General features: G+C 35.7%; 1 protein-coding gene across 5 annotated transcripts in view; it reads left to right on the top strand.

Annotated features, from left to right (window-relative positions):
* Positions 1–12,281, top strand: part of LOC123715160 (pyruvate carboxylase, mitochondrial) — a 41,182-nt gene that overhangs the window by 25,427 nt on the left and 3,474 nt on the right. For 3 of the 5 annotated variants that reach the window (XM_045670032.1, XM_045670039.1, XM_045670050.1), the window contains exons 13-22: positions 657–839; positions 3,002–3,052; positions 4,332–4,581; positions 5,065–5,212; positions 7,107–7,366; positions 7,698–7,912; positions 8,682–8,892; positions 10,140–10,346; positions 10,894–11,128; positions 11,644–11,805. In XM_045670032.1, coding sequence (XP_045525988.1) covers positions 657–839; positions 3,002–3,052; positions 4,332–4,581; positions 5,065–5,212; positions 7,107–7,366; positions 7,698–7,912; positions 8,682–8,892; positions 10,140–10,346; positions 10,894–11,128; positions 11,644–11,805 — 1,922 coding nt within the window. Of the gene's footprint in view, positions 1–656; positions 840–983; positions 999–3,001; positions 3,053–4,331; positions 4,582–5,064; positions 5,213–7,106; positions 7,367–7,697; positions 7,913–8,681; positions 8,893–10,139; positions 10,347–10,893; positions 11,129–11,643; positions 11,806–12,281 lie in introns of all 5 variants that reach the window. The other 2 variants (XM_045670059.1, XM_045670069.1) reach the window with 2 other exon arrangements.

Here is a 12,281-nt window from a genome sequence, read left to right as displayed (position 1 = left end):
TAAAATATTAATTTTGTGATACTGAGTTCGGGTGGTGTTGATTGATATAAAATATCGTCGAAATTACTCATTTTGTGCAACAAACAACTAAACTCGTTGAATCAAATCATTAAATCTGTTATTGAAACAAATTAGTAGCGTCTTTTTAGAAATATTTGCATGATTTTTTTTTTAGTAAAAACTTCGTGGTTGGTTTTTTCTTTTTAATAGACATTGACAGTTAGGAAAGAGAACGCACGAGAGCGGAAAAGGTAAAAAAAGCTTGAGTGTGTAATAGCCCACATGCCGAACGCTTTACGTCCCTGCAATACGCCACTTTTTGAGCAAATCTATTAAAAAAAATATTTCCAACACTCATACAGTAATTACTATATTCCTAACATACATAGTAATAATAATAATTTAATATTGATACATAGACTATTAAAACAAAGTAACTAAGCATTTCCTCACTATATTGGGATACTTATTCGTTGAGCTAGGAAAGCTCCAGCTCTGGGGTCACCAGTCCTCTCTACCAGGCGCCAACTTCAATCTTTTATTAGCGCCTGTGCCCTTGAACCACACGGCCCAAGAGTACTCCAAAGGATAGAGACTAAAGGTACTCTAGGTTTTTAGATATTAAATATAAAAATATTTATATATTTTTTTTACAGGCGCAGTAGACACATACTTCATAGACGAGAATCCGCAATTGTTCATGTTCAAGGCATCACAAAACAGAGCGCAAAAGATACTTAACTACCTCGGTTACGTGTTGGTTAACGGACCGGCCACGCCCCTGGCCACCCAAATACCACCATCCAATGCCAAGCCTTACATACCACCAGTTCCGTTGGGTATGTTGTTGAATTTTTTTTTACTATTCAATATTTTTACGTGAGAAAGATTTAAAAGCTCTATATAGAAAATTTACATTGAAATTACTGTTTTTTTTTTAATATAGTTATCCAAATATTAATATGATTAAGTTAACTTTCCAGTCGGCACCGGGCACGGTAGGTCAATTATTATTCTTAATGTCGCTTAAAGCTTCCTAAACGATTCTAGACAAGTGGCTTTTTCGTAAGCGCTAACACAGATAAAATCCGCGTTATCGAAATAAACATATGACATTCATATTGCCATCGTTTAATATTATATTTCAAACAACCTGTTTTGTAAGCAACGAAACTGTCTAGACAAGACAATTCAAAGACAAAACGGTAGAGACAAAAAAATTCAAAGACAAGACTGTAGAGACAAGAAAATTCAAAGACAAGACCGTAGAGACAAGAAAATTCAAATTCAAGACTGTAGAGACAATAAAATTCAAATTCAAGACTGTAGAGACAAGACAATTCAAAGACAAAACGGTAGAGACAAAAAAATTCAAAGACAAGACTGTAGAGACAAGAAAATTCAAAGACAAGACTGTAGAGACAAGACAATTCAAAGACAAGACTGTAGAGAAAAAAACAATTCAAAGACAAGACTGTAGAGACAAGAAAATTCAAAGACAAAACGGTAGAGACAAAAAAAATCAAAGACAAGACTGTAGAGACAAGAAAATTCAAAGACAAGACCGTAGAGACAAGAAAATTCAAATTCAAGACTGTAGAGACAATAAAATTCAAATTCAAGACTGTAGAGACAAGACAATTCAAAGACAAAACGGTAGAGACAAAAAAATTCAAAGACAAGACTGTAGAGACAAGAAAATTCAAAGACAAGACTGTAGAGACAAGAAAATTCAAAGACAAGACTGTAGAGACAAGACAATTCAAAGACAAGACTGTAGAGAAAAAAACAATTCAAAGACAAGACTGTAGAGACAAGAAAATTCAAAGACAAAACGGTAGAGACAAAAAAAATCAAAGACAAGACTGTAGAGACAAGAAAAATCAAAGACAAGACTGTAGAGACAAGAAAATTCAAAGACATGACTGTAGAGACAAGAAAATTCAAAGACATGACTGTTTTATAAAGCCTTAGACGATGTTTGGCCTGACATTATCATAAATTATACTAGTATTAGTGTGTCATTCCTTTTGGCCCCGTGGTCATATAGACACCCTTCTATGTTATGTAAATTATAGTAAATTGTCTTTCCAAAAACACTAGCACTGTGAGAATACCTGTGTTAACATTAGTTTATCATCAATATGTGGAATCAACTAGCCTCTGACGTACTTCCGAACCAATTCGACCTCAAGAAAAGAGAGTTCCAATTCTTAATAGGCCAACAACGCGGTCGATATCCCTCTGGTGTTGCGGTCCAAGGGCGGTATTGATTAACATCAGTTGTGCCTCCTGCCAATTTGCCCCGTTTTATAAAAATATACGTCGTTTAAAATAAGTAATCTTCTACTGAAAAAGTATTTTCTGATTTTGATGTCAATCTAATACATTATATTTACTATGAACTCACGCTTACGAAATGTCATATGTCTAAAGGATTTTTAACCGCCTCTATAGTTTTTAATTTTTGAATTTTGTGCATTTGCCACAGATTAATGCTTTACAATATTCACACGTCAATCTTTTAGTTTATTATTTTTTATCTGCTTTAGGAGTATGTTAACACTAACGGTGGTTTATAATTTAATGTATTCTGACAGCGTCGTTTGAATCTAGAATATAAATTTTATTCTTTAAAACATCCACAGATTCGGAATCTAACTTAGCTAACTATGACTCCCGTATGTCAAAAATTCAATAAATTTTTAACGTACGTCAGTCAGCCTTAGCGCCTATTATGGCCTAAAATAAGAAAGAATCATTCAAAAATATTCCAAAAGTTAATTATTTTTCTTAATAACTGAAAGTTCTAGAAACTAATATAGATTTTCCGTTTAAATGTCATGGCAAATCATAATTTCTATAACTTTTGTTAACTCGGGTTGTGTTTGTCCACTAAATTTATCTTTTAACAATTCTTAATATCATGGTTTAAGTTTTAAGTGCACAACACGAGCATTGCACTGTTATTGTTTTTTTTTTTATTTTTTTCCTACTTCAGACCTTTCGCCAGAGGCAATTAGAAATCAGGAACTGACTGGCGAAAATACAGGTAAGTGATGTTTCTATTGTTATACGGTGATTTATTAAAAATATAGGCTATACGTAACTTTCATGAGATTTATATTAAAAAATTGTACGCATTTAATATTTCCTAACCTAAAACTTATTTAAAAAGTTTGGTCTCCGTGGCAGTATATCTGAGGCCCTGAGGTTGTAGGTTCGATTCCCAACTGTGCACCAATGGACTTTATGTGCGCATTTAACATTCGCTCGAACTGTGATGGAAAACGTGGTTAGGAAACCAGTGGCAGGCACAGAATTAAAACATGATCGTGAAACAGATACAGTAATCTGAGGCCCAGACCTTAAAAGGTTATAGCGCCACTGATTTATTTGTTTATTATCCTGGTAAAGCGTGTAAAATTAAAGATTATTAAAGATATTTTTCAAGAGAAACTTCTTTATCAGCGTTTGAAAAAAAAATTACCGACACATTTTTCGGTTACGCGTCACATTTTTTCGTTACGCGCCATATTTTTCTTGTCCCTACCACGGTTGATTAGAAGAGATTCGAAGCCATTAATAACAAAAATATATAATAACCATAACAATGATAGTAATAATTCCATTACAATTAATGAAATTCTGTAATAATCTTAGTAGTAATAAGGTAAAATGAAATAATTGAATTCATGTCTATGTTAATAAAAGCTTTTTGTTAAACTTTATCTAATTTAACTTTATTTAACCAATTTCTGTAAAGTTGCATATAGTAGATCATTTTTCTAAAAATAAGGTCATAAAGAAATTTCACTTCTTTCGTGTGTACACGCACACGTTTTTTTTCATAGGATTGGTTCCTCAGAAGCATTGTTATTTCAGAATTTTAATTAACTAGCAACAGTTAGTACGCAGTAGTAACGACATCTTTTGTATTTTTTTGATAAATCACCGTTCTCATTTATAACGTCTAAAGGCATGCCTATATTTAATGGGAAATTCTATTATATGTGTTGTCGTGTCCCTAATACAATTTAACAAAACCGTTTAATGCATTGTAAAACTAATAAAATCATTGAAATATTTATAATTGCTATAAACAAACGAAGAACTTCAAAACTATAGACCTATGTATCTTGTATACTATATATATATACTACTTAGGGTAAGATTTTGTGCCTGACAAGTAAGTTTTGAGTCTTATGCCGTATTCTTAGCCTGAGGCGCTAGTGGCACACATAGAAAAAAATCAGCATAATCAATTGAGACTTGCACGCCTAAGTACAAGGTTCACAGCTCCGTTCTAACACTTAATGTCAAATTTCCAGCTGTGAAACCACCAAAGGGTTTCAAACAAATTCTCCAAGAGGGCGGTCCTGACGCGTTCGCAAAGGCTGTACGCAATCACAAAGGTCTATTGTTGATGGATACGACGTTCCGTGACGCGCACCAATCGTTGCTAGCGACGCGTGTACGTTCGCACGACTTGCTGGCCGTGTCTCCGTACGTAGCGCACAACTTCAGCGGGTTGTATTCTTTGGAGAACTGGGGTGGAGCCACTTTCGACGTTGCTTTGAGGTAAGATATGTAATCATTTCAAGTTTTACTTAACTGGCTATGTTGTCTTTGATTATTGCTTTTTAATGATGCGCAGGATCGGAAAAATGTATGCTTAACCAAGTGTATCACATATACATGTATGGAAGATTGTAAAAGTTGACAGTGTAATTATTACACAAATTCTATTTGTACGTTAATATAATTGATCGATTGAATCAACATTATATATCATATTTAAACAGCACAATGTGTTTTTTCCAAAATTTAACTTTAAAATTTTGATTCTCAAAATTTTATTATTAAATTAACAATACAGGTTCCAATTTTGTCTTCAGTCACCGTGACCACGCACGCTGTAAAGCACGCGAAACGTCAGAAAATTTTAAATTATGTAAATAATTATAAGTTTGTAAAATAATACAAATAGCTTTAATCTGGTAAAAAAATTGTTTTCTTTTAATGTGTAAAAGCTATGTTAACCAAAGACAATACTAAATCCAGGTTCCTCCACGAATGTCCCTGGGAGCGTTTAGAAGACATGCGTCGTCAAATACCCAACATTCCCTTCCAAATGTTATTAAGGGGAGCCAACGCGGTCGGATACACCAATTACCCGGACAATGTGGTGTTTGAATTCTGTGATATGGCTGTGAGTAATTTTTAAAACTTTATTATTTTATAATTTGTCATTATGCTTTGGTCTTTCCCTTCTGTTCTTATCAAAAGTCATAGTCTGTGCGGATTTGAGGTAACCTTTTTTAATGTTGACAACACTGTTACGTCATTATAGTTCGACAGTAATCGAATTGATAACGCGGGTCTCAAAGGGCTCCGTCTCGCCCATAAATACCTTGAGAATATTTCCGAAGTGGTTGTCGTACCTGACAAGTGATTCCGGATCCGGCGGGAGACGTCAATCCCACCAGACCTAGTTTAAGTAAATAAAGACCCTTTTTAGGGAGGCAACCTCTCGTCCTCAGGTCTGTCTGATAGATTATAGGCCCTATGTTAAAAAAATTGTGATTACAAGAAATGACCCAAGATGAGGAAGAATAATACTAGGTTGCCTAACCTTTAGTAGTCCGCCCCTGGGGTCTCAGGCTCTGGCTTTTTGAGCTGAAGCCCAGGGTCCCGTGAATTCAAAGGGCCCGCAGTCCCTACTAAAAACAATATTAAACAAAATGATATCTGAAATTTTAAAATATCCAATTATAAGATTGGTCAATCAACCAATGTGCGATTTATCAAACGGAATGGGGAATTTCCCGTCGTTTGTTTTTTGGTTGGTTTATTTTTATAGAGCAGTGTTGGCCTAGTGGCTTCAGCGTGCGACGCTCATCCCCGAGGTCGTAGGTTCTATCCCCGGCTGTGCACCCAATGGATTTTCTTTCTGAGTGCGCATTTAACATTAGCTCGAACGGTGAAGGAAAACATCGTGAGGAAACCGGCTTGCCTTAGACCCAAAAAGTCGACGGCGTGTGTGGCACAGAAGGCTGATCACCTACTTGCCAATTAGATTAACAAATGATCATGAAATAGATACAGACTTTGAGGCCCAGACCTAAAAAGGTTGTAGCGCCATTGATGAATTAATTATTTTTATTACGAGGTACTTCCCCATAACCACGCACCCTTTACAGTAGGATGTGCATCAATTAAAATGCGTTTCAGATTTTTTCGGCGGTCACGCTTTTGTAGAAATCTATAGGCCTACGTATACAAACTGCCTCCGTTAGAGGCAGATGTCGGGCTGATAGTATCGGCATTTTTAGTTCTGACCAGTGTTATGTAACCTTACATTAGTTAATTTATATTTAAGTTAATAATTAGAAGCACAAACCCAATGTTAGCAATTATCGCACTCATGAAGCCATAATGAGGCCTTTAGTTTTTCCACACTCATAAATTGTTATATAACGTTCTCGTTTTCTTTATAGGTAACATAAGTGTCACTTAGATTAAAGAAACCTTAAATGAACCAGGATAGTTGTTTGTTCACTAACGCAAGTATTAAAACCAATTGACAACTACAAAACAGTTTAAAACATAGTTTCATTTATTTGTTTCGTTTCATCAGACGCAACAATCGCCACCAAATTCAACTCTTGTATTTTTTCCGAAATTTTTGTATTGACTTAGTATGAGTATAAGTATTAGTATGAGTACAAAGATATGTATGTATGTTTTTGGACTCAATTTCCACACTTCTGACAAGAGAGTCTCTCTTGGTAAAGATATCTAATGTATCTATTTTTTTGAGACGGCAATATATTCGAATAAAATTTGTCCTCAATTAAAGTAATTTACTTTGAAAGGGTTTGTGTTTTTAATCCATTTGCTTGACCGAAATGTAAAGTTAAATGAAAAACATTGAGGTCAACCGAAAGTCTATCTAACTTGTTGTTTATGGTAAAACTTTTGACAAAGTAAAGGTCTGGTTTCCCATTGCCAAGTGACAATGGTGAAGTTACAGAGCATAACCGTTTAAACGAAAACTATGATTCAAACCCTTGACGTTTTATTTATAAACATTTCGTTTTCAGGTAAAAACAGGTATGGACATTTTCCGAGTCTTTGACTCCCTCAATTACCTTCCGAATCTCATTCTTGGTATGGAAGCGGCTGGGAAAGCCGGTGGAGTGGTCGAAGCAGCTATTTCTTACACGGGGGACGTATCCAATCCCGAGAAATCCAAATATGACCTCAAGTACTACGTCAACTTGGCCGACGAACTGGTGAAAGCTGGAACACACGTCCTGGGAATCAAAGATATGGCTGGATTGTTGAAGCCTCAGGCTGCTAAGTAAGTGGTTATAGCTGATTCTATTGTTATCATGTTTGACTGTGTATCTCGGTATTGAGTTACTTGACTAGCATTGAAATTTACCTTCTCTTATAAAAAATATAACTCAAGATTTTTTTACTCCTAACAGCCTAAAATAATAAAATATATATATGATTACTTGGACTAAGATTCTTTGTATACATTGAAAGAATTCTATTGGTGAACTGCAAGGGCCTAAACGCCATGAACTTCGGAAACATTATTATTATTAATTTATTGCTGACACCCAATAATACATTAACACTTATTTAAGTTACATTAAAAAAACATTACAATAATATAATTCCAGACTCCTTATATCGGCGATCCGCGAACGTCACCCGTCCGTCCCGATCCACGTGCACACACACGACACGGCCGGAGCCGGAGTGGCCGCCATGTTGGCCTGCGCGGAGGCCGGCGCTGATGTGGTGGACGTGGCCGTCGATTCCATGTCTGGACTCACGAGCCAGCCCAGCATGGGAGCGTTGGTGGCTTCCCTGCAATCCACTAAATTGGACACTGGTGAGTTTCAGAAACCATCCTAATAGGATAGATAATGCGTTTTATTTCATACCTGAATCTCGGAAATTTCCATACGTTTTTCGTCTTTTCACTAAACTCCCTAAAAATCCCAATCGGTATATTATTGTTCGATTCTTATACCTGGTGCGACCTGGAGCAAGAATATAATAGACATACAGAAATGTCATACATACAAATATGTAAAACATAATAATAATATAAAATGAAGGAAGGCGAGGGAGACCGGCTGCAGGCCTTTAAACGTTAAAAAGCCGGCAACGCACTCGTGAGCCCTCTGGCATTGGGAGTGTCCATGGGCGGCGGTATCACTTAACATCAGGTGAGCCTCCTACCTCTTTCTTGTTGATTTATGGTCACCTATTAAGACACGAATCTGTTAAAAATAAATACTCAACTGGCTCTGCAACCCAAAAAGTGTCTTGGCCTCCGAAATGATAAAATTCCAGCGCTCCATGTCCTCCTGTCAATTGCTGGCATCAAAATAAATAAGTTAAGAAAAACACTTTTTGAACGGATTAAAGCTATGTATTATTATTAAAAACTTATAATTATTTAATTTATTGCTTGTCACCGTGATCATGCACGCGGAAAAGCACGCGTAACGTCGAAAAAAATTTAGAATTATGTAAATAATTATAAGTTTTTAATAATAATACATAGCTTTAATCCGTTCAAAAAGTGTTTTTCTTAATGTGTAAAAGCAGACAATAATAAATAAGTTTTCATTCTTTAATCTTCATAATTCTAGGTATCCCCCTACAAACTGTATCTGAATACTCAGCGTACTGGGAACAAGCGCGTACGCTGTACGGCCCGTTCGAATGTACGGCTACTATGAAGTCAGGGAACGCTGACGTATACCTCAACGAGATCCCCGGAGGACAGTACACTAATCTCCAGTTCCAAGCCTTTTCTCTCGGATTGGGAAGTCAGTTTGAAGAAGTTAAGAAAGCTTACAGGTAATTAAAGATTTCATTTCATTAAATTGTTTGTGACCAATTTGTGTTCCATCGTCCATAAAGTTGTTTTTTTTAATAAATAATAATAAAAAATATTTAAAGAAAACAATTTTTTTAACCGGATTAAAGCTATTTGTATTATTGTAAACTTAAGCTATTTGTATTATTGTAAACTTATAATTATTTTACATAATTAAAAAAAAATTCCGACGTTTCGCGTGCTTTACAGCGTGCGTGGTCACGGTGACTGAAGACAAAAGGTGTTAAATGTCAAAAGTATCACAGCTGTAGAGAAAGTTGTGTTATCTGTATTTATTTACCCGGAGTTGGTATCGACTATAATATATTATAATAATACAAATAGCTTTAATCCGGTTAAAAAATTGTTTTCTTTCAATGTGTAAAAGCTATGTTAACCAAAGACAATACTATAATAAAAATACTTTTTTTTATATTGCCTTACATGGTATTTAAATATTAAAGATTCAGTTTAAGAACTGTAATGAATTCTTGGTTAAATAAAAATAATTTAAAAAATTAAAAGGAGCCCTCATTCAAAATTTTTTTGCACTCCACTACTGCTTTATTTAATAATAGGTTAAAACAACTATTAATGTCCCAAGCCTTGTATCGTTCTTCTTTATTAAAGCTACTAGTGTGTTTGTCGTTCACCTGATTTATACATTTTGTGTTGGATTGTACTTAAATAACATTCTACTGTCATGTATTGTTTTGCTTTGTATCATATTTTATATCAGTGAAACTTTTTGTGTTAATTTTATGTTTTTTTTTACTTTTAGAGATGTATCTGTTTTGTTTCCTAAATGAATAAGTCCTTAAGTCCATGTCATTATGTTTAACATTAGTACATGACCTCCGAAGGAGTGAAGGCCTCCAAATACTTCCACTTGTCTCTATTACTCGCGACAATTTTCTAATTCTGCCCCGATATCCCTTTTATCCCATCTTCCCAAGTTTCTGGTGGGCATCCTCTCTTTTTTTCCACTAATATTTTTCTGTCATTGGATAGCGATGTCTGGTGGCAAGGCTCGCGTTTAATCCTCTTAGCTGATGGGTTAAAAACAGTACTAAGCACAATTAAAAAATATATACAAAACATTTTTTTTGCGTTTTCCCTTACTAAGGTTACCTGGAAGAGGAATGGTTGTATCGTAAAGACGATAACGAAGACCGTAACTAAAGAGTTACTTAAATTCATAGCAGCGTAATTACTTCTTAATTTTCAGAGAGGCAAATCTGCTCCTCGGAGACATAATAAAAGTGACGCCATCGTCCAAAGTGGTGGGAGACTTCGCCCAATTCATGGTCCAAAATAAACTGACGGCCGATGACATCCTCTCAAGAGCCGAGGACCTCTCGTTCCCCAAGTCTGTGGTGGAGTTCTTCCAAGGAGCCATTGGCATACCATATGGTGGATTCCCTGAACCCTTGAGGTGAGTACAATATCAATTTAATATATATTTGTCGCAGCCTCAACTAGCTTAATTAGCCTTATAATTAACAGCCTAGCCTTATAATTAACAGCCTAGCCTTTTAACTAAACAGCGTTGTTTAACTAGTGGCCTGAACGATATTCAGCGAGTTGATCAAACAGCTAGGCTAACGATTTGCATCGATGACGTTCTATTACTTGCCTGTTAATTTAAATTTAATTTACTTAAGATGTTTCATCTTTCGTATTTCTGCCACAAGGTCATTCTACATTCAGTTTATTAAATGTTGTAACAAATTTCAGGCCGTTAGTTAAACAGCGCTGATTAGTTTAAAGCCTAAGACTGTTCATTGAACGATTACTAAGATCCTTTAATTTTCTATATTTTCAAAGATTCTAAATATGACATACGTCATTTTTATTATTATATGTTTATCCTTTGAAATTATCTATGATTACTCATATAGGAGAAAATATGTAGCTACTTTTTTCAATTTTAACCGACGAAAACCTTATGGAGGAGCTTATCAATTTTACGTTTTGTACAGATCTAAAATCCTCAAAGACATGCCAAGGATCGAAGGTCGCCCGGGCCAAGAGTTGCCTTCACTGGACTTCGGCAAATTGAAGAAGGATATACAAGAGACGTACTCGGATGTCAGCGATCAGGACGTGATGTCCGCCGCCATGTACCCGCAAGTCGCCAACGACTACTTCCGTATACGCGACAAGTACGGACCTGTCAAACATCTCGATACTAAGACGTTCCTCGTTGGACCCGATGTAAGTATCTTTTAAGGCCAAGAGGCCAAATATTATCTTGCTTTGGTAACCATAATGAATTAATCATTTATTGAAAACCGCAAAGTACCTTCAATTTTTATAAATGATAACATTTTTCGATCTGGTAAAGTCAACAAAAAAATCGACAAGACTTATGACGAATTATTTGCGTAATTCGCCAATGTTTCGGGTTTTTGCTAAGTATGATGATGTTTATCACCTCACCCAAGAGGATGTGAGGAAATATTTGAAGAAGCTGGACTAACTTTTGGTATATTTAATGTTAAAGTTCAGTTTTATTTTATTTTTTTTTGTCTATTAATGTAATTGTGTTTTTAGTCTATATTTCATTTGTTTTGGCTTTGTATATTGTCTAAGTGTTATGCTTTATAATAATTACAATATCTGTATCATTACCAATTATTATTTTTAGTTTCTAATTGTTTTTATAAAAAATTAAAATAAGATTTGAAGACAGCCTTCACATATACTATAAGTTAATTTTCACTCAAAAGGTGGGAGAAACCATCGAAGTGAAGATCGAACGCGGAAAGACGTTGGACATCAAGACACTGGCTGTGTCCGATGAGATGACAGCGGCTGGAGAGAGGGAGGTGTTCTTCGAACTCAATGGACAGCTACGGTCCGTTTTCATACGGGACGAGAAGGCTAGCCAGGTAAATGTGGAGCTGATTAACTAATAATACTACTAGACATTTAGATGTTTTTTTTTTTATACAAAGTAATAAAATTTTACCAAATTTTGAAAAATTTGTCCCTGTGGCAGTGTAACTTTTGCGCTGGCAACATTTGCGATACTTATTCGTTGATCGAGGAAAGCGCCCGCTCTGGAGTCACCAGTCCTCTCTACCAGGCACCAACTTCATTCTTTTATTAGCGCCTGTGCCCTTGAACCCCACGGCCCAAGAGTCTATACTCCAAAGGGAACAAAATTGAAGTTGGCGGAAAGGCTCCTATATTTGAGCCGTTTATTTTGTCTGTCTGACAAAAGGCTATGGTGTCCACACAAGTTTCATCCCATACCAAAGCCCGTCCCATCCTCCAAGGGATCAAAGACATCTCATTCACAGGGACACTTATGTGGAGTACATATGAGCGCTCCTAGGCGATGGCAATGCGAAGCCATTCAGGG

Source organism: Pieris brassicae, chromosome 1 (genome assembly GCF_905147105.1).
Source record: "Pieris brassicae chromosome 1, ilPieBrab1.1, whole genome shotgun sequence".
Classification (NCBI taxonomy): Eukaryota; Metazoa; Arthropoda; class Insecta; order Lepidoptera; family Pieridae; genus Pieris; species Pieris brassicae.
This window is presented reverse-complemented; position numbering and strand designations above follow the sequence as displayed.